Here is a 22813-nt window from a genome sequence, read left to right on the forward strand (position 1 = left end):
CAGCATGGCCAAACTTCATCTCTCATACTTTGGACATATTGTCAGGAGGGACCAGTCGCTGGAGAAGGATATCATGTTTGGTAAGGTGGAGGGTCAAAGAAGAAGGGGAAGACCCCCAGCGAGATGGATCGGCAAAGTGCATCAGTAGGCTCAAGTGTGGCAACAGTTTTGAGGTTGGCCCAGGACTGGGCAGTGTTTTGTTCTGTTGTACATAGGGTCGCTATGAGTTGGTATCTACTCTATGGTACCTAACACCAACAACAACATTCTACAATAAAAAAATATATTGTCCAGATTTGTGTGGTAACATGAACCTAGAAAACATTATGCTGAATGAAATAAGTCAGACTCAAAAATGTATGTTCCCACTTATATAAAATAAGGAGCTCTGATAGCGTAGTGGTTATGAATCATGCTGCAAACAGCAAGGTTAGCAGTTCGAAACTACTGTTCTCAGGAGAAAGATGAGGCTTTCTGCTCCCATAGAGATTTACAGCCTCAGAAACCCTGTACAGGGTCGCTATGGGTCGGAACCGACTCCACGGCACACAGCAACAATAACAACTTATATAAAATACAAGAATATGCAAATGCGCGCAGACCAAAGGCGTTTCCAGGAGGTGAGAGGGGTCCTGGGGTGATGCTGTAGAATCAGCACTGGACTGTGAACCACAAGGTGGACAGTTCAAACCCAGAAGCTGCTCCGTGGAAACCCTATGCAGGGTCACTATGAGTTAGAACTTACTCAGCGGCACTTAACAGGTAAAAGAATCAGGGGTAAGATGGCAGAGGAAACAGTTAAAGAGCACCGATTTCCTATTAAAGATTATTTTTAATAATTGGAAATGGGTGATGGTGATGGTTGCACAATATGGTGACCGTAACTCATGTTGCTGAACTGTACATGTAAGAATGGTTGAGATGGTAAATATTTTGTCATATGTATTTCACTACAATGTTTTTGAATGTATAACTAGATCAAAATTTCTATCTTATTTGTTTCGGCTAAATTCCAAGTTCATCAGCATCCCTCAATGCCGTTCAGCAATCCACCCAAGCCCAAAGCCATCAAATTGATTCTGACTCATATTGACCCCATGTAGGATTTCAGAGACTATAAATCTTTATGGGAGTAGGCAACCTCATCTTTCTCCCTTGGAGTAGCCGGTGGGTTTGAACCACTGACCTATAGATTAGCAGTATGGTGTTGATCTCACAGTACCACCAGGGTTCCTTACAAGCAGGTCAGTGATTCCCAAATTTGAGTCCAGAGTAGTAAGTTTAAGACTCAGGCATCCAGCTGCCTAAAGGTCATCTTACTTCAGTGTCCCAAGGACAATCAAAAGTGAACTTAATCTTGGTCTTTTGAATGTCCTAAACCTATCAGTGGTGCCACCATTCACTGGATTTTCCAAACCTGCCACTCCCTACAATGGACTTGCCAAACCACTTGCCATGAAGTTGAGTCTAACACATGGTGACCCCATCTGTGCCTGAGAAGAACTACGCTACAGAGGTTTCCATGCTGTTGTTGTTGTTGTTTAGTGTAGCCGAATCAGTTCCGACTCACAACAACCTTGTATAGGGTTTCCAAGGAAAGACTGGTAGATTTGCTTCAAATCACCGACCATGCAATGAACAGTCCAGTGCTTATCCTACAGCACCACACCAGGACTCCAGGCCTTCCAGGTCTAAGACAAAAGTAGATGGGTCCTGGTGTGGCGCTGCAGGATAAGCACTGGACTGAGAACCACAAGGTAGCCAAGCACATAACTATTTAAGCCACGCATAAATTTTCCAGTATTGCCAAACATGGCTTAATTCTCCACACAGCCTGTACCTTGGATGGCTGCTTGCAAGCTTTTAAGACCCCAGGCACTACACAACAAACTAGGAGGTAGAACAGAAGGGCTAAGCATATTATTAGCACAATTAACTAGGATGTCCCATAAAACCATGACCCCAAACCAAGGAACCTCCAAACCAACCTAGGAGGAGTTTGGTTGCACATAGGCAGCCTCAGCATATATATATATATGTTTTAATTGTATAAGATAGATATAGCTCAAAATTTGCTATGTCAACCATTTTTAAATGTACAAGTTAGTGTAACTAAGTACATTCAATTGATATCAGAAGAAACTTTGAAATTTGTCTGAGTAGGAGCTCTGGTATGGTGCTGTGGGCTGATGCTCTAGACTGCAAAGCTGGTTTCAAACACAAGGTCAGCAGTTCAAACTCACTAGTCGCTCCTTGGAAACCCTATACAGGTTGTTAAGAGTCGGGACCGACTTGAGGGCATGTAACAACAACAACAAGCTAAACTAAATGGGAGAAATGATGAAGTAAAAAGCTGGATCAAAGATTTCAGAGGACAGTTTGAGAAAACAAAGCCAACTATTATAATGAAATGTACAAAGACCTAAAGTTAGAAAGCCAAAAGGAAATAAAATGCCTGGCATTCTCAAGCTGAAAGAGCAGAAGAAAATATGCAAGTCTTAAATTGCAATATTGAAGGATTCTCTGAGAAAAATAATGGATAACCTAGAGAGCTTCAAAAGACTATAGAAGAATATATAGAGTCATTATAGCAAAAAACAAAACTAACATTCAACTACTTCGTGAGGTATCATATGATCAAGAACTGGTATCACTGAAGGAAGAAGTGCAAACTGCATTGAAGGCATTGACAGAAAAACAAAGCTCCAGGAATTGATGAAATAACAAGTGAATCAATATTTCAACAAACTGATACAATATTAGAAGTGCTCTGTTTGGAAGACAGCTACCTGGTCAACTGACTAGAAGAGAGCCATATTTGTGCCCATTCCAAAGAAAGGTGACCCAACAGAATGTAAAAATGATCTAACAATATCACAATATGTAAAATTTTGCTGCCAAAAGTTCAAGCTGGATTCAGAAGAGGTTGCAGAATCAGAGACATAATTGTTGATATCAGGTGAACTTGACTGAAAGTAGAGAATGCCAGAAAGATGTTTATCTGCATTTTATTTACTGTCCAAAGTCATTGTACTATGTGGATTATAACAAAACTACAGATAGCCTTGGGAAGAATGAGAATTTTAAAACACTTCATGTGCTCACGTGGCACCTATACAAAGAGCAAGAGGCCATCACTCAAACAGAACAAAGAGATAATGATTGGTTTAAAAGAAGAACATGGCATTAGGATTGGAGAAAGATTCATCAACAATCGGCAGTATGCCAATGATACAACCTTGCTTACTGAGAGCAAAGAGGACTTGAAGTACTTACTGCTAAATGCTTGAAACACTTACAAAGACTACAGTCTTCAGTACAGATTACACCTCAACATAAAGGAAATAAAAATCCTTACAATTGGACCAATAAGCAACATCATGCAGCTCGGAGAAAAGACTCAAATTGTTGAGGACTTCATTTCACTTGGATCCATAATCAATGTCCATAGAAGCAGCTATCAAGTAATCAAATGGTGTATTACAGTGGGAAAATCTCTGCATAACACCTCTTTAAAGTGTTCAAATAAAGATAACTTTCAGAATTAAGGTGCATCTGACCCAAGCCATAGTCTTTTCAACTACCTCATATGCATACAAAAACAGGACAATGACTAAGGAAGAGAAAAGAAAATCTGATGCCAGTGAAATATGGTGTTAGCAAAGAATATTGACCATTCTATGGTCTGCTAGAAGAATGAACAAAACCATCTTCAAAGAAATACAACCAGAATGCTCCTAAGAAGTAAGGATGGAGAAACTTTATCTTGTGTACTTTGGACATGTTAGCAGGAAGGACCAGTTCCTTGCTTGGAAAAGTAGGTCAGTGAAAAAGAATAATATTGTCAACAAGATGGACGGGCACACTGGCTGCAGCAATGGACTCAAATATAGCAACAATTGTGAGGCTGTTCCAGGACTGGGCAGGGTTTCATTCTGTTGTGCCTGGAATCTCTATGAGTGGGAGCCAACTCAACAACAGCACGTAACAACAAAGGCTGTGTAACATCACAACTACTGATTTCCAAAACTTTTCATCACCCCAAACCCAAGAAACATCTCTCCCTATTCTTCCCTCCCCAGTTCCTCTCAGTGACTTCCTGCCTCTATGTATTTGCCTATTCTAGGTATGTCATGAAGTCCCTGGGTAGGGCAAACAATTGTTAACCCAAAAATTAACCCATGGGCACCTTGGAAGAAAAGGCTGAAAATCTACTTCTGAAAAATTTGTTGTTGTTGTTGTTACGTGCCAATGAGTTGGTTCCAACTCATAGTGACCCAATGTAGCATTTCCAAGGCTGTAGATTTTTGTGGGAGCAGAAGGCCTTATCTTTCTCCTGTAGAGTAGCTGGTGGGCTTGAACAAATGACCGTGTTGTTCACAGTTACTACAAAAATTTAAACAATGCAAACTATGGAGTAGGTTTTTACTCGGACATCATGAATCAGCGTTGACTCCATAGCAAATGGTATAAAATACCAGTAGGTTGTATCATTGGCATACTGCTGATTATTGGTGAATCTTCCTCCAATCCTAATGTCATGTTCTTCTTTTAAACCATGTGGAATATACAAGCGGAATCACACACTATGTGTCCTTTCGTGAGGTCCATTCTCAACAAGTTAACTTCACCACTCATGAGTTATTACAAGGCTTAGTAATTTGAAAGAGCTGCATTTTTTGAATTTGAAAGAATTTTTGAAATAATTTGAAAGACAGCTGGTCTGCGTTCCTGCAGAAGGTATGATGTCATTACTCTATTAAGCTTATGTGATGGTGGATCTGGAACAAGTCACTCAGAATTGTGAAGGGAAAGTAGACTCAGACATAAATCCTTCCAAGCCACAGGTCTGGGACAAGCCCAGGCAAGAGTAGTACCTTCCAGCAAACCTGCAGGTCCACAACAGCTTCTTGATATGAACAAGTTGCTCCTGCAGTTCCTAATGTGAGAAAGCAAATGGGAAAGAGTTGAATGTTACACCAAAAACCAAAACCTATTCCAACTCACAGTGACCGCTATAGAGGGCAGAGTACAACAGCTCCTTCGGGTTTCTGAGGAGATAGATCTTTATGGGCGTCGACGTCATCTTTCTACTAAGGGTATGAACCACTAACCTTATGGTTAGCAGTCCAATGCTTATCCCATAGCACAACCAGGGCTCCTAAATTCTATAACAAAAACCACAAACTCACTGTCGAGTTGATTCCAGCACACAGCAACCCTATATAGAGTTTCTGAGGCTCTAAGTTTTAGTGGGAGTAGACAGCCTTAATGTTCTCCCAAAGAGCTGGTGGTGCGTTTGAACCATTTCCTTCATGTTGGTAACCTAATGCCTAACTCACAGCACCATTGTTGTTGTTGTTGATATGTGACGTCAAATCGATTCTGACCCATAGCGACCCTGTACAGGGTTTCCAAGGCTGTAAATCTTGACGGGAGCAGAAAGCCTCATCTTTCTCCCACGAAGCGGCTGGTAGTTTCGAACTGCTGGCCTTAAGGTTCACAGCCCGATTCATAACCACTACGCTACCAGAGCTCCTTCACAGCACCACTAGGGGTCCCAAATGTTATATGTTGTTGTTGTTGTTGTTGTTGTTATTAAGTGCCGCCGAGTCGGTTTAACTCATAGCAACCCTGTATAGGGTTTCTGAAAAGCAGCTGGTGAGCTAGAACCGCCGACCTTGCAGTTCAAACGGCTTTATAGTCTGGCGCATTAACCCACAGCACCACCAGGGCATTGGAAATGGATATGTGAAATTTAAACGCTTTCTTCCAAAGGTCAATGTGATTTCTAACCATGGAATGCTATGCTTTATAAAGCAAGTCATTAAAGGGGGCGGGGAGTGTTCATTCCTAAGTAAATTCACAGATTTAGAGAGGGTGCAAAACGGATTCAGACTTTGTAGAGTCTAAACCTGACCTATTTAGAAGCCTTCTTTTAGAAAAAAATAACCAAAAACCAAAAAAAGAGTATAAACGTGGAGTCCCTGGGTGGCACAGATGGTAAGCACTCACCTACTAGACAAAAGGTTGGCAGTTCAAACCCACCCAAGCAGTGCCTCTGAAAATATGCCTAGCAGTCTGCTTCCAAAAGGTCACTGCGTTTAAAACTCTATGGCGCAGTTCTACTCCACATGAGGGTCACCATGAGCCCCAAGGGGTTGGAGAGCGACTAAAGGGCACAAAATATAAACAATATCTATACATAAAATTCCATATGGAGGACTTAGAAGGCGCTTCAGTGCCATTGGATTCATGGGGAATCTGTACATGAAGGGGACTTGGGATACCCACCCCCCAAACTACTACTGCGTGTTTCTGCAGCAGGTCTAGCACTTCCTCCAGAGAAGCAGATACTCACTCTCACTCTGTCCAATTCCCTGGCCTTTGCGTAGAGGCTATGATTGATGGTCAGCGCATTGAAAATGGGCTGGTGCCATATGCTCTCCAGCAGCCTTTTGGAGAAATTGCTGACATAGTACTTCCGGAAGTCCCACATCATCAGGATGCGGGCGGGGATGCAGGACTCCGCATAAGAGTGGCAACCATCGCAGAAATACTTGCCCAGGTACTCGCAGTAACGCAGCCGCTTCACAAACCCTGCGGAGCACACAGAAGGGTGAGCAACGCAGCCTGGCCCTGAAAACCCTTCTTGGCCCGGGACCCGACCATCCCAATTCTTACGCTGGATGTGAAGGCTCAGATTCCTATGTTCATGGTACTAAAGCCATGTGGTGTCCTTATGATGGCTGGGAGAATGTTGGAAAGAATTGCATGTGACCTTAAACTGCATAGAAACTTTGTTGTTGTTAAGTGCCATTGAGTTGGTTCTGACCCATAGCAACCCTGTATAGAGTTTTGATGAGTGGCTGGTGAGCCTGAACCACCCACCTTGTGGTTCAAACTGACTTTGCAGTCCAGCACATTAACCCACAGCGCCACTAGTTACCATCAAGTTGCCTACACTTATGGCAACGCCATGTGTGTTAGAACAGACCTGTGCTCCATTAGGTTTTCTATGATTCATTTTTCAGGCCTTTTTACCAAGGTGCTTCCAGGTGGGCTTAAACCAACAACCTCTTAGCAAGCAGCTGAGTGCATTAACCATTTGTACCACCCACCCAGGGGCACCCCAGGAACTAAAACTCTCAAAACATTTCTGGATTTGGAAGATGAACATTCAAAAATGCTGGTCATAAAAAGAAGGTAAGATTTCAGGCCCAGAAATCTGGGTGGGTCCCAACTGTACCTCTCTATGGCTGGATGACTGAGGGCCATTCAGAATGTCTGCAGATCTAACTTTTCTGGGACCACAAAAGTTGATGGAAATGTAAATTATATTATACACATAAAAGGAGTCCTGTGTGGTGCTGGGGATTAATACGCTGGACTGCAAAGTCAGTTTGAATCCCTAGGTCGGTGGTTCAAGCTCACCAGCTGCTTCTCAGGAACCCTATACAGGGTCGCTGTGAGCTGGAACCCACTGAACGGCACTTAACAACAACAACAACAACATACGAAGAGTCCTGGTGAGGCTCTGTGAGATAAAACACTGAACTACAAGTTCGGTGGTTCAAAATCACCATCAGCTCCTCAGAAATCCTATACAGGGTTGCTGTGAGTCAGAATTGACTCCATGGCACTTAACAACAACAACACCACCACATATGAATGGAGTCCTGGTGTGGCGCTGTAGGATAGTACTAGGCTGCTAACCACAAGGTCAGTGGTTCAAACCCACCAGTCACACCTACGAAACCCTATACAGGGTCCCTATGAGTCAGAATTCATTGAACAGTACTTAACAACAGTAACAACATACATATGAAAAGTGAGTTACAAATTCTAAAGCAAAGCACTATGCACACAGTATGAGAATTATTCAAAAGACTTCTTGAACATGGTCAAGAGAGAAAAAAATGCAAAAATACGCAAAGCATAGGAATAGATAACACATGAAAGAAAAAACAGACAACCACTAAATATATGAAAAATCTTATTAACAGTCAAAGAAACGCACATTAAAACAGGGAGATACTATGTTTTGCCTCCAATTCTCTGGTAGCATAGTGGTTATGAGTCGGGCTGGTAACCTCAAAGTCAGCAGTTAGAAACTACCAGCTGTTCTGCAGGAGAAAGATGAGGCTGCCCTAAAGACTTACAGCCTCGGAAACCCTATAGAGGGCCGCTGTGAATTGGAGCCCACTCCATACCACATAACCACCACCACCACCATGATAAATGTAGAAGACCTAGAGCTGGTACCATATAGAAAGGTGGTCAAGTCCTGCATATTCTGGCAGCAGAACTTCCTGAGCCAGCTACGAGGAGAGCATTTTAAAGTCTTGCATGAACAACAGTAATCCCACTCAGTGACTATCAGACAGAAACACTAACTCGCAGACATCGAAAACAGAAACCCTGAAGCAAAACTAACTCCTAAGGCCATTTATTTAGCTCAAAATCATGTATATCACTTGTAAGTGCTATGCTGTTTTTAAAATCTCACCTATATGAAGCCAAATGGGCAACCAGTACTTTTAAACAACGACGAAAATACAAAGGGACAGGGAAACTAGATGAATGGAAACGGAACAACCAAAGCAGAAACAACGAATGTAACCATGTCACGAACAACTTACGTAGAAATTGTTGAGCAGAAACCTAAACTGCTGTGTAAACCATCACCAAAAACACAGTATTATTAGAAAGAAAATAAAAGTGAATGTTTTGAGTAAAAACAGGTAAGGGGGAGGGCAATTGTCTATAGCATGTGGTATTAGCGATATTTTCTAAATGGCAATATGATGGACCCTGCTTGTATTTAAAATACTGGTGGCATAGCTTCCAGCATCACAGCCACACACATGACCACAGTCCAACAACCTGACAGATGACTGATGGATTACATAGCACAGTTCTAGAATGAAGTTAACTAAAGGAACATAAATAATTAAATGGGAAGAAGAATGAGGAAATTAGCTGCAAATGAGGTTTTGAGGACAACTGAAATGAATATTGACTAGTCGGTCTTAGATAACATGAGGGAATGATTGCTAATTTATTGGTGGTTACGTGCCGTGGAGTCGGTTCCGACTCATAGCGACCCTGTACAGGGTTTGCGAGGCTGTAAATCTTTACGGGAGCAGAAAGCCTCATCTTTCTCCTGCGGAACAGCTGGTAGGTTCTAACTGCTGACCTTGAGGTTCGCAGCCTGATTCGTAACTACTACACTACCAGAGCTCCTTTATTAGGTGGGATAATTGTCAATTGTCCTTATTTTTAGGAGACAAATGCTAAAGTAGTAAGGGAGATAATGGCACATTGTTCACTGCTGTGTGTGTGAGTTTCATATAGACCCTGTATAGGGTTTCCAAAGAGCAACTGGTGAGTTTGAACTGCCAACTTTGCAGTTCAAACTGACCTTATGGCCCAGTGCTGGGGCCCAGAACCACACCCCTGACAACTTTATAGATAGCAGCTGAACATTGCCTAATGTAGTGCCAAAAGGTGAACTCCTCCTCAGGTTGGGAGGCATTCAAAATACAACTGGGGACGAGCTACATCCTCAAAGTGTTGTGGTTGTTGTTAAGGGCCATTAAGTTGGTTCTAACCTATAGATACCCTGTGTAGGGTTTCCAAGAAGCAGCTGGTGAGCTTGAACCGCCAACCTCGTGGTTTAAACCAACTTTGCAGCCCAGCACATTAACCCACAGTGCCACACCAGGGCTCCATCCTCACAGTTGTTGGCCTTAATAACACAGAGAAAAGCTTTCAGGACCTTCATTTGCTGATGAGACACAACTTACAATGAGAAGAAACAGCTGAAAAAATCTATTCATAATCAGAATGTGGAATGTATGAAGCATGAATATAGGAAAATTTGAAGTCATCAGAAATGAAATGGAATGCACAAAGATCATTATCCTAGACGCTGCTGTTGTTAAATGTAGTCAAATTGATTACAACTCACAATGAAGCCATAGAGAGTTTCAGAGGTGCCATTGGTGACTTTGAACTGTCAACCTTGCAGTTCAAAAAGACCCTGCAGTCCCATGCCTATCCTACAAAGACCCGGGCAGCCCTTTCTATTCTGTGTCTTCCTTGTTATTGTTGTCAGGTGCCACTGAGTCGGAACCGACTCATAGCGACCCCATGCACAGTAGAACGAAACAATGTCCGATCCTGGGCCAACCTCACTACTGCTGCCAAACTTGACTCCATCAATGATGCCACCTGGCTGATCCATCTCGTTGGGGGTCTTCCTCTTTTTCTCTGACCCTCCATATTACCCAGCATTACATCCTTCTCCAGTGACTGTTCTCTCCAGACAATATGTCCAAAGTATGAAAGACGAAGCCTAGCCATCTTGGCCTCTAAGGAGCACTCTGGTTGCACTTCTTCCAAAACAGATCTATTGGTTCTTTTGGCAGCCATGGCACTTTCAGTATTCTCCTCCAACACCACAACTCAAAGGCATCAATTCTATGATCTTCCTTATTCACTGTCCAGCTTTAGCATCCATATGAGGTTATTGAAAATACCATGGCCTGGGTCAGGCGCACCTTAGTCCTCAAGCTGACATCTCTGCTCTTCAATACTTTAAAAAGTTTCTGTGCAGCAGATTTGCCCAATGCAATACATTGTCTGATCTCTTGACTGTTGCTTCCGCGAGTGTTGATAGTTGATCCAAGAAGAATGAAGTCCTTGGCAACTTCCTTAGATCCAACCCATAGGCATGCTCACAACAGAAGAATTGCTTCTCATCTCAAGGGGTTTTCTGACTGGGTAAAGCCTCATCAAGCCTCAGCAGGTCCAGGAATGATCTCTTCAGGATGCTTCCTCAGAAATTTTCTGTCAGCTTCTTGTTAGCCATTCATTCACTCAACAACAACAAATAAACATTTTTGAGGTCCAGGTACTGTTCTTGGAGCCAGGAAAAAGATAATGAACAAAATGGGCAAACTATCTGCCCTCATGCTGATGTTGCTGTTCAGTCCCGTTGAGTCAGTTCTGACTCAGAGCAACCCTGTACAGGGTTTCTAAAAAGTGGTTGGTGGATTTGAACTGCCAACCTTGCAGTTCAAGCTGACCTTGTGGCCCGCCACTTATCCTACTGCACCATACCAGGACTCCATCTGCCCTCACAGAATGTATAATCTATGAGGGAGACAGATAAGATGATACATCAAGTAATATAAATAATGTCTTTGAAAGTGCTAAGTGCTAAGAATTAAAAATAAGAAAGAAAGGATAATACGGAGGGTATGCTTGAGTGTGTGTGTGGATTTGTGTGTGTGTGTAAGAGTGTGGGTTTGTGGCTAAGTGTGTGTAAGTGTGTGTGTGTGTGAGATTCTATAGGTGTGTGAGTGGAGGAAGTATGTGTGTAAGGGAATGTATGTGTAAATGCACACGTGTGAGTAGGGCTGTGTGTTAGTGGGAGTGAGTGGAAATGTGTGTGAGACAATGTATGTGTATATAAGGATGTGTGTGTGCAAATGTGTGAGCATGTGTGGGTATGTGAGTGTGTGTGTGTTAATGTGAGTGGACATGTGAACGGGATGTGAATGGGAGGGAACACGTGTATATGCATGTGTGACACAGTACATGTGTAATGTGTATGTGAGAGTATGTGTTGGTGTTCTGAGTTTGGGAGTGACTGTGGGTGTTGGTGGTGGTACATGCCTTTGTGGGGGAACATGTGTGAGTGTATATGCATGTGTGTGTGTTTGTGTGTATGAGAAGCCAGCTGTGTGAAGAGGTTGGCATTTTCAATAGGGTAGCCAGGCAGGACTTCATGATTTTGACTGAAGACATGAAGAAAGGGAACTAGCCATGGGGGTGTCTATGGGGAGAGCATTCCAAGCAGAGAAAAGTGCACATGCAAATACCTGAGGCAGGAATGAGCCTGGCCCCTTCATGGACCAGCAAGGAAGCCATGTAGCCTTATATGTAAGAGTCACGGAGGCAGGAAGCCCCTCAGACCCTTGTGAGCAATTGGTCTCTGAGAACAAATGTTCTATTCATGAAACAGAAGAAAGCATACATGAAGCTTTTACACAAACTTCTCATCAAAAGTCTCTCACCAAGACAAGGCACAGTCTCATTTTGTTATTCTCTGCTCTGTCATTACATAGTCAGCAAGCCATCTGGTGTCTGTACTTACTAGGTGCTACTGGAGTCCCACAGCCAGCACAGAAAAAATCCTGGGCTGCTACCACGAGCTCCCTCCTGTGTACAGAAAAGGAAAGCAGTTATATTTCTGAGAAGGTTAGTGGAATATTTTTCAGAGATGGAAAAAGAAATTGACATCATACTTCTTTCAATTTGGGGTTTCCTATTTACCTTTCTTTCTTCTTTTGGGAAAAAACAGATTCAATCCAGAGTTTCTAATTAATATCTCTGGTTCTTTTTAAAGCTGGTGGTGGCAGTGGTGGTTCTGACTCATAACGACCCTGTATAGGGTTTCTGAGGCTATAAATCTTTAGGGGAGCAGAAAGCCTCATCTTTCTCCCAAGCAACAGCTGGTAGTTTCAAACTACTGGCCTTGCGGTTCAGAGCCCAATTCGTAACCACTGCACTGTTGTTGTTGTTAAGTGCCGTCAAGTCGGTTCCGACCCATAGCAACCCTGTACAGGGGTTTCCGAGGGTGTAAATCTTTACGGGAGTAGAAAGCCTTATCTTTCTCCCGTGGAGCAGCTGGTAGTTTCGAACTGCTGACCTTGAGGTTCGCAGCCCGATTCGTAACCACTATGCTACCAGAGCACTACAACTCTTTAAAAGCCCATTTTTATCACCAAAGCAGAAGCAGCCATCATAAACAATGATCCTACCATGGTGTCTTTAAGGAACTTCTCCCCACACCAGCAAAAGGTTTTGTCTCCAGAGAGAACCAGACACATTTTGCATGGAAGGCAGTCTAGGGGAGCAAGGCCCCGAGAGACAATGTACTTGGGAAATTCACAGATGAATCCAAAGAAATGTAAGAGAAAACTATGGAACATTTCTGGTGAGAGATTTTATATTGAACCATTCTGACTGAACTGTTGCTGCTATGATGTCAAGTCATATGGTTTGGAAATATGAAGAAAGTTGTACAATTTCATTACAGTTCAAAGTCAGCAAAAGTGGCCAAGGTAAAAGTAGGTTAACTCCCTACTCATGTACCTAGGAGAAGGTCCAGGGAAACCCTAGAGAAAGGCTAAGGAAAGTGACTGTAATTCCCCACAATGCCTAGAGGGGGCGCTCTCATGCTCACGCAGTCCCCAGAGACCTTGCTGCCGTTCTCTCAGAGAAAAGGGAGTAAAGTGGATGGGGTATTTTCCCTGGTCACAACAAGCATCCCACCAGTCCACTCATTACTCTGAAGTTTGGAGGCTGAATTCAGTAAAAACAAGAGGCTTGGGAATATTGAAGTTGGTCAAAATTTTCCTTTAAGTGCTTGTTTTCTATCATGTACTCTCAAAGCAAATTACATGTAAAGTACAACTTAAAATAGTACATATATATATACACACACATACATACACATGATTTCAGCTATATAACATTCTAGAAAACATTATTATGTTAGGGGCCATTGAGTTGATTTTAACTCATAGCAACCCCATGTGACACAATACAACTGCCCCATAGGGCTTTGTGAGCTGTCATCTTTACTGGGGTGGTACTGGACAGTAAGCTCTGAACCGCAAGGTCTGTCTGAATGCTAAGGTCAGTCAGCAGTTCTAACTCACCAGCTGCTCCTGGGAAACCCTGTACAGGGTCACTATGAGTCAGACCGACTTGACGGCACGTAACAACAACAACAACAATCTTGACTGGACGAAAATCCTTGTCTGCTTTCAACATCTGTGGGCCTGGCATTCCTTGGAGATCTCCAGGCATCTTGGCATCAGTCTTCCCTTCCTCTGGGTAGGGGGTTCTCAGTGCAAGACTCCCAGGTCCAAAGGACAAGCTCTGCTCTCCGCTCATTTTTCTTTGTGGTCCTGAGGTCACACCTTCTCTGCTGGATTTCTCTTTTGTTTATCTCTTGTAAGATACAAGGCAATGCAGGCTACCCTCAGGGAAACGCTTCTATCTTCAGATCGGGGCTGGGACCAGATAGGGTTGTTGCATCCCCACCCTAATCCTCTTACAACTGATTGACTGATTACATCGGATCACATCATGGGGGTGATGACATCATTACATAATTGCCAAATTACATCATTACGTAACTGCCAAATCACCAGGGATCATGGCTCCAGCAAGCTGACACATAGTTTTGGTGACACAATTCAATCCATGACAAAGATTCTGGAGATACGTTCCCAAACAAATCAACAAATATCCCTATAAAAGAATTCTGGAAACCTAGAATAGCATTTCATACTTCGATATTTTTTCATTTCTTTTTTTTTTTTTTTAAAGATAAAACACTATAGACACATCTTCAAATTTCACATTTGAGTTAAGCATGTAACTGAAAAACTCCACCAGAGGGAAAGCACATGAGAATGCAAAACAGTCTATACTCAGGTATTTTGACACCATAATTGTGTGTCTGCTTTTGTGTTCTTCCTTCTGTGGCCAGGAGAAGGGGAAAAGGACAGGATATGGAGAGACCCAGAGCAGAAAAGAAATCACAAGGGATCCTAAATTCTGGTACAGAGATAAGCAGATAGAAAAGCACCTATGGGCCAAGAAATGTGTTCAGGGGACCAAAGAGAACAAACAGCCTGCTGTAACCAAGAGGGAACTTGGAGAACGTAAAATTAATGGACTCAGTTCTTAGGAAAAAGGAAGTAAAAGGAAGAATGGGGTGAAATGAAGATTCAGTACGAAAGCTTAGATGAAGGTGAAAACATTAAGGCTTTGATGAAGACATCAAATTTCAATCTTTTCACAGATTTTAGGGTAAATTCAGGAATTGTGACTAAGCTCAGTCAAAACCTTTACCCCTGTTTCTGATAGTTTTGCACACCAAGCTAAGGGTTGTCCCCAGAAGCCCATAAATAAGTTAAATAATGATGGCTAAGAAGATTTTTCTCTGAAAAACTGCTGCCACAGTGAAGCCATCTAAAATATTTAGAACTGGATTACATGTGGAACTGCTAACCGCAAGGTCAGCAGTTTGAATCCACCAGCCACTCCCCGAGAGAAAGACGAGACTCTCTACTCCCAGAAAGATTGACGGCCTTGGAAACCCTATACGGTTGCTATGAGTCAGAACCGACTGGACGGTACACCGCTATCACCAATCTTCACTGGAGCAGATGGTCAGTTCTTTTCTCCCACGGAAGTGCTGGGTAGGTTCAAACTGCCAACATTCCTGTTAACAGATGAGCACTTAATCACTGTGTCACTAGGCCTCCTTAGAGACTCTAAAATGATCAGTGATTGCCAAAGATTCCGTCAGACAGAAAAGAGATAAATAGGCAAGAAACAGGGCATTTTAAGGGCAATGAAAACTATTTCGCACAATACTGTCATGGCAGACACATGTTATTAGACATTTGTCAAAACCCACAGAGCTATACAACACAGAGTGACCTCTAATGTCAACAATGGACTCGAGTTAACAATAACACACCAGTTATTAGTTCAGTAATTGTAACAAATGTACCACACCAATGAAATACGTTAAAAATAGGAGTGATTGTGTACATGAGTAGTAGTTGTTGTTTAGTGCCGTGTTGTTGGTTCTGCCTCACAGCGACCCTATATAGGGCTTCCAAGGAGCAGCTGGTGGGTGTGAACTGCCAACCTTGTGGTTAGCGGTCCAGTGCTTATCCTACAGCACCACACCAGGACTCCCTGTAAAGAAAATAGAGGGGCTTCAAAATGTTCCTGAGAAAATGGGAGTTAAAAGACAATGGAATTTTTCCACAGATTTTTTGAAGACCTCTTGTATATGGAAACTTTATACTTTCCGTACAATTTTTCTATAATATAGCTCTAAAAAATAAGGCATATTACACACAAACACACAGATAAAATTTTCTTTCCTTTTTTTTGCTTCATCGTAGTTGTTTTGTCTTTCAATACTTTTGTTATTTCTTAGAGGAAAAAATAGTTTTATTTACATTTTTTACAATTCTTAACTACAAGAGCTCCTCTCAAAATTAAATTTCCCTCTATCTTAGTCATTCCCTCATTTCCATTTTACACCGCACAGGAGCATAGGGGTCCAGTATGTGATGTCAAAGGTTAAATATTAGCCATTTAAAATTTCCTTCTGAAGCCTATTTTATTTTCAGTTGTTATGAATGCTCAGTTAGGAATGCATAGTTAAATCTTCCTGACAGCTTTCTGCTCCCGTAAAGATGTATAGCCTAAGAAATCATGCACAGGGTTACTACAAGTCAGAAAAATAGCAACAACACCTTGTCAAAACTAACAGAACACCCCCAAACTCAGGATAAACAGACATCAGGAAAGTTAACTCAGAAAAATATGCCCAACCTTCCTTTTCCTAAAACAAATTGTCCTGTGTCCTTCAATGTATTTTGTTGCTTCACTTACACCATAAAGGGCCTAATGGAATCAGTCCCAACCGGCTTTAGATGAACTAGAGGCCCAAGCTTACCTGAGTGGTGGATGGACATTAAATATAATTTGAAATCGAGGTGGGACCCAATCTTCAGTTTCTCTGATCCGAGACTTAACTTTGATTTCCTGTACTGCATCCATACTGGATTCAAACTGTTTTCGGACATGTTCTTCATTTACAACCTTTGTTACAGAGAAAAGAATTTAGCATATTTCAGCAATTTAAATTTTAAAAATTCTAATGTGCTTGCAAGATTAAAATTTACCATACAGCATTAATACTCTTTTCCATTTAACTGTAGATTATGGCAAACTCCCTCGATGTGTCTAATGCCATCTGCAGGAGAAATACTTCAAATACTACCCAGATAAGCACTGGACTGGTAACCACAGGTCAATTCAAGTTCATCAGCCACTCTCAGAAACCCAACACAGGGTCATTATGAGTCAGAAACAACTTGACACCACATAACAAAACAAGATGCCTTTTTTGTAGTATTCTTAATAAGCTCATTTGTTTCCAGATTTCAAACTTATTTAAAGAAGATCATTTCGAACTGGAATGTTTTTATAAATAACAAAAGTGGGGCATCGGAGAAAAAGAGGAAGACCCCCAGTGAGATGGATTGGCACAGTGGCAGCAGCAGTGGGCTCAGGCGTAGCAACATTCGTGAGGTGGGCCCAGGATCAGGCAGTGTTTCATTCTGTTGTGCATAGGGTAACTATGAGTCGGTCCCGGCTCAATGGCACCTAACAACAACAAGGCTCCTCCATCTCTTAGACTTTTGCCCCAGCAGTTCCATTGGCCAAGCATGTCCTTCCTGACATTTCTGCCTGCCTCAGTGCTGTCTGTCCTCCGTAGCTTAGTGCTGGGATCTCCAGCCTGACTTCCCAAGTTCTCCAGTGAAAGTTAAGTGCTCCTGCCCTGCACAGCGGTGGTGGTGGTGTGCTGTGGAGTCCGTTCCAACTCATAGCAATCCTGCGTAGGGTTCCCAAGGCTGTACATCTTTACGGGAGCAGAAAGCCTCATCTTTCTCCCGTGGAACTGATGGTAGTTTCAAACTGCTGACCTTGAGGTTAGCAGCCCGACTCCTATACATTACACTGCTGCAGACTTTCTCATTTTCCCCTTTGTCACGGCGTTTTCTGCCCCTGCTAGACTCCATGTTCGCAGAGGGCAGAGTGTCCTACGTTGGACCCAATGTGGACTTGCACATCATGTAACCAGTAGCCCTTTTTTTCCTGCTAACCCACTACCTGCTCTGTCACCTGATAGCTGGCCCTATCACATTCAAATGAAAATAACAATAGCCCTGGTGCTGTAGGATAAACAAGGTCGGCGGTTCAAACCCACCAGCTGCTCCTAGAAGCCCTATACAGAGCTGGTACGAGTTAGAACTGACAACATACTGGGTCTTTAGTCCCTGTGTAGTACAGGGTTGGTGGTTCTAATATACTCAAAGATACCTCAGAAGAAAGGCCAACAAATCTACTTCCAAAAGATCACAGCGAATAAAAATCCTATGAGGCACACTGTTACTCTGTTAGACATGGGGTCTCCAGGAGTAGGAACTGACAAAAGCCAGCATTGCAGATTAAATACAAAGTGTTGAGCCCAGTCCCAGCTGTATAATAACCACACAATAAATACCATTTTCCTTATTCATTTTGGGTCTTCCAAAACTCAGCAAGGGAACTACATAAATGTTTAAAGTAGCAGAAGACAAATGAAAATTTCACAACTTTCCATTGTTTTTTGCCTTAACTGTGGTAAAATATGGTTGTTGTTAAGTGCCGTCATGTCAGTTCCTACTCATAGTGACCCTGTATAGGGTTTCCAAGGACCCTGTGTAAGGTTGAACCACTGATTTTGCAGCTCAAACTGATCTTGCATTTTCAAGTGTACAATACAGTGGCATTGATCATACTTCCAAAGTTGTATAACCATCACCACTATTTGTCTCCATAACTTTTTCATCACCCCAGACAGAAGTTCTGAACTAATTCAGTAACAACACCCCATTTCCCTTTCCCCCGAGTCACTGGTAGCCACACATCTCCTTTCGGTCTCTACACATTTGTCTATTCTACAAATTTCATGTAAGTGAAATCATACAATATGTGTCCTTTTGTATAGGGCTTATTTTACTCAGTATAATATGGCCTGGTGTGGTGCTGTGGGTTAATGCGCAAGACTGCAAAGCCATTTGAACTGCAAGTTCGGTGGATCAAGCTCACCAGCTGCTCCTTCGAAACCCTATACAGGTTTGCTATGGGTCAGCATCGACTCAACGGCACTTAACAACAATGTGTTTAAGGCTCATCTGTGCCTAGTATGTATCATGTCTCTTTATGGCTGAATAATACAGTGTGTATGGATATACCACTTTCTGCTTTTCCATTGATTTGCTGATGGACACTTGGTTGTTCCAGCATTTGGCTGCTGTGAATAATTATGTAATGCCATTTGTCTAGATATATCTGTTTGAGCTCTGTTTTCCATTCTTCTGGGAGTAGAATTGCTAAGTTACATGGTAATTCTATAATTAACTTTGAGGAACCCCTAAACTTTTTTCCAAGGTCAATATTTTTTTAATTCTTACCGTGGAGCAATCTGCATTCAAGGAACTGGCCAACTGATAATTAACTTCTGACAGCATCCAGCACTTCTGGAAAACTCGGTACAGCTCTTTGGCTATTAGTTCAGCAGAATTAAAGTCTGGCTCATAAATGCCACTGAAATGCATGAGCATGCAAAAATTAGAAAACTATACTCATGAATTAGTCTTCCTTGGGTTCTCAACTCTTCTCCCACCCCCAGTAACTCCAAGCAGTCCATCCTATTAAAGGCCACTAGGCATCATACTCAACACATGCATCTATCCTCAAGAGAACATCCGTTATTTAATGAGGGTATCAAAATGTAAGGTGATCTGGTAGCATAGTGTTTGCAAGTCAGGTTTCTAACCTCAAGGTCAGCAGTTCAAAACTACCAGCTGTTCCAAGGGAGAAAGATGAGACTTTCTGCTCTCATAAAGATTTACAGCCTCAGAAACGCTATGCAGGGTTGCTATGAGTAGGAACCGCCTCCATGGCACACAGCCGCCACCACCACCAAGACTTGAAGATGTGTTGAAAAGTGGACTAAGAGCCAGAAGACTTGAGTTTAAGTCCTACCTCTGCTACTTATCAGCACTGTTTGCTGAGGCTCAACACACTCTTGTTCTGAGTCTCCATGTCTACATCTCCAAAATGTGACAACGAAACCTGCCTAGCCTCTTCATGAGGATTTGAAATAATAAACACAAAAGACTTCTAAACAGTTTTAAATCTTCTAAAAATTTGATGGGGATTATTTCATTGCTAGGTCATCATTCCTGTTGTTGAAAGTGATTCAACTTGGCCCAAAGGTCAGAGGCTTGGTGTGCACATGGCCTGGAAAGGACATGACAGGGTATCTCTGGGTAAGATACTTTACCTTTTAGAGGAGCTGGAAGAACAGCCACAGGTTTCTGTCGTACCGTTCAACTCTCCAAGTTCTTTAGGAAATTAAGGAGTAGAGAGGTCTTTTCAGTCTGCTTCATTTATCATGGTCAATATAAAAAGAACACAAAATAGCTCCCTACATCAGATATTAATCCTACCCCCCCCAAAAAAAGACAATTATTCGCCAAATTCCATGCTTCAGTCCTTTTGAGTCAACAGATAATGCCCAAAGATGCCATTTAAAAATATACACTCTGTCTACAGCCTTCCTACTATACTGCATTGTTAGCGATTTAAATGTTTGTCAACCTGAGGGTTGTAAAATCGAACTGCATTTTGCTTGTTTATTTTCCTTACCTTGATTATCGATAAGGGTGATAATAGTCCATTATGCTTACTGGCCTTGGAATCACACTACTCATTCCATTTTTTGTGTCAAAATTATACTAACCTTATAACTAGGAGTGTTTCTTCCTTTCCCTTTTCTTGTTTTCAGGGGGTGGCGGGGGAGGGATACAGGAATCTTATGTGAAAGATTAGAATTATCTGCTCATGAAAGATGAATAGAACTTGCCAGAAATTGGTGTTTTATTTATGAGCATATTTTAAGCTACTGTTTAAATTTCTTTAATGATTTTAAAACTGAAACAAAAAACCACACTCCTCTGAAATCCTACCAAAATCGAACTGAGAGGCCAACCAGATGCCAGAATACAGTGAATATTTGCTTTCCTATGAAGACATTTCATACAACCAGAACATTCTAATTTAGTGTGGCGCTGTGGGTTAATGTGCCAGACTGCAAAGCCGTTTGAACTGCAAGGTCGGTGGTTCATGCTTACCAGCTGCTCTTCAGAAACCCTATACAGGGTTGCTATGGGTCAGAATTGACTCGACGGCACTTAACAACAACAACATACAGCAGAGGGAGTCCTGGTGTGACGCTGTGGATTAATGCACTGGACTGTAAAGTCGTTTGAACTGTAGAGTCGGTGGTTCAAACTCACCAACTGCTCCTGGGAAACCCTATACAGGGTGGCTGTGGGTCGGAATTGACTCGGCAGCACTTAACAACAACATAGAGCAGAGAGGCATACTCTGATCTGGGAAGGAGTTTCTATGAAATGGAATTGCATATGGTGTCTCTATGAAGTAGAATTGCACATGGTGCATGGTTGATCATGTGTGGGTCGTGGGGTGGGGAAGTGGGGGGGGCAAAGGATGCAACCAGTCACACTAAGTGAGTTTCCAAATCTTACCTAAAATAACAAATTCATCAGAGTCACAACTGCAGGCCTCCTTTGCCACACCATAGTCAGTTGCAGTTTCAACCACTGGGCTGACGTTTAACACAGCATAACCTAGAAAAAGAGCAAAAGGGCCGTGTTACCAAGAAGAAAAAGAAGCACACATACTGTATAGCTGGCAACACCCAACGGAACAGAAATCTGAAAATGAAGGTAGCTTCCACCACCCATCTGTCAGTTTGTCCTACTGTGGTGGTTTGTGTGTTGCTGGGAAGGTGGCAGCTATGCCACCAGCGCTTCAAGTACCAGCACGGTTACCCATGGTGGACAGTTTCACAGGAGCGTGAAAGAAAAAACATAGTAATCACTTCCAGAAATCAGTCACTGGGTGGTTTTTCAGATCTAACTATATAGAACTCAGAAGACAACAACTACAAAGGTTAGAGACAATCTGAGAGGGCAGCGAGGTGAAGTTTAACTGGGGAGAAATGACTCATTAAAGGAGGGTAAAAATGGAGGCACAACTCAGAGAATGTGACCACTGTCACTGCATTGCACATGCAAAACTGTTGAATCAGTGTATGTTTGGCTGTGTATATTCTCAAAATCAAAATGTTAACAGTCATTTTTAAATGCAGGGAGCTCTTTATGTGTTCTTCATATTAGTGTCCATGATAAAGTAAAACAGATTAACAAATACATGGTACAAAGTTTAAAAATTGAAAGGGGAAAAAATATCACAGGTTTTCACAGTGGGAATAAATATATAAAGGTCATAGACATATATGTGACACATATATGACACCTAAGGATATCATTGAAAAGAAAAGAATAATTTAGAGTAAGAATAATAATTCAGAAAGCTAACACAAAAAAAATTGGTTATGGTCTCAACAAGAAGACAAAAAGCCCAGTTAAAAACGGGCAGAGGATGTGGACAGACACTTCACCAAAGAAGGCATTCAGGCAGCCAACAAAAATGTAGAAATGCTGAAGATCATTAGCCATTAGAGAGATGCAAATCATAACAACAATGAGATATCATCTTTGTTGTTGTTGTTGTTAAGTGCTGTCGAGTCAGTTCCGACCCATAGCGACCCTGAACAAGGTTTCCGAGGCTATAAATCTTTACGGGACCAGAAAGCCTCATCTTTCTCCCATGGAACCGCTGGTAGTTTCAAACTACTGACTTTGTGGTTCACAGCCCGATTCGTAACCACTACACTACCAGAGCTCCTTAAGATATCATCTTACTCCAGTATTAATAGCAAAGTTCAAAAACACAGAAAACAACAAATGCTGGTAAGGGTGTAGAGAGACTGGGGCCCTCCTACACTGCTGGTAGGACTGTAAAATTGTGTAATTAATATGGAGAACAGTATGGCGCTTTCTCAATAAGTTAGAAATAGAAAAACTGTATGAACCAGCAATTCCTCTACTTGGTTTATGTTGTTGGTGTTGTTAAGTCCCGTCAAGTTGGATACGACCCATAGTGACCCTGTGTAGGGTTTCCCAGGAGCAGCTGGTGAGCTTGAACCACCAACCCT

At 42.2% G+C, this 22813-nt stretch overlaps 1 protein-coding gene across 1 annotated transcript in view; it reads right to left on the reverse strand.

The window, feature by feature from the left end:
* KIAA0226L (KIAA0226-like ortholog) overlaps positions 1-22813 on the reverse strand; it is a 48233-nt gene that overhangs the window by 6853 nt on the left and 18567 nt on the right. Inside the window, exons 4-10 of the mRNA XM_006837631.1 lie at positions 21279-21380; positions 20012-20072; positions 19137-19269; positions 16571-16716; positions 12167-12231; positions 6362-6600; positions 4878-4939 (exon numbers count right to left, since the gene is read on the reverse strand). Of these exons, the coding sequence (XP_006837695.1) occupies positions 4878-4939; positions 6362-6600; positions 12167-12231; positions 16571-16716; positions 19137-19269; positions 20012-20072; positions 21279-21380 (808 nt within the window). The remainder of the gene's footprint in view (positions 1-4877; positions 4940-6361; positions 6601-12166; positions 12232-16570; positions 16717-19136; positions 19270-20011; positions 20073-21278; positions 21381-22813) is intronic.

The sequence above is a fragment of the Chrysochloris asiatica genome, unplaced genomic scaffold, assembly GCF_000296735.1.
Source record: "Chrysochloris asiatica unplaced genomic scaffold, ChrAsi1.0 scaffold00022, whole genome shotgun sequence".
Lineage (NCBI taxonomy): Eukaryota > Metazoa > Chordata > Mammalia > Afrosoricida > Chrysochloridae > Chrysochloris > Chrysochloris asiatica.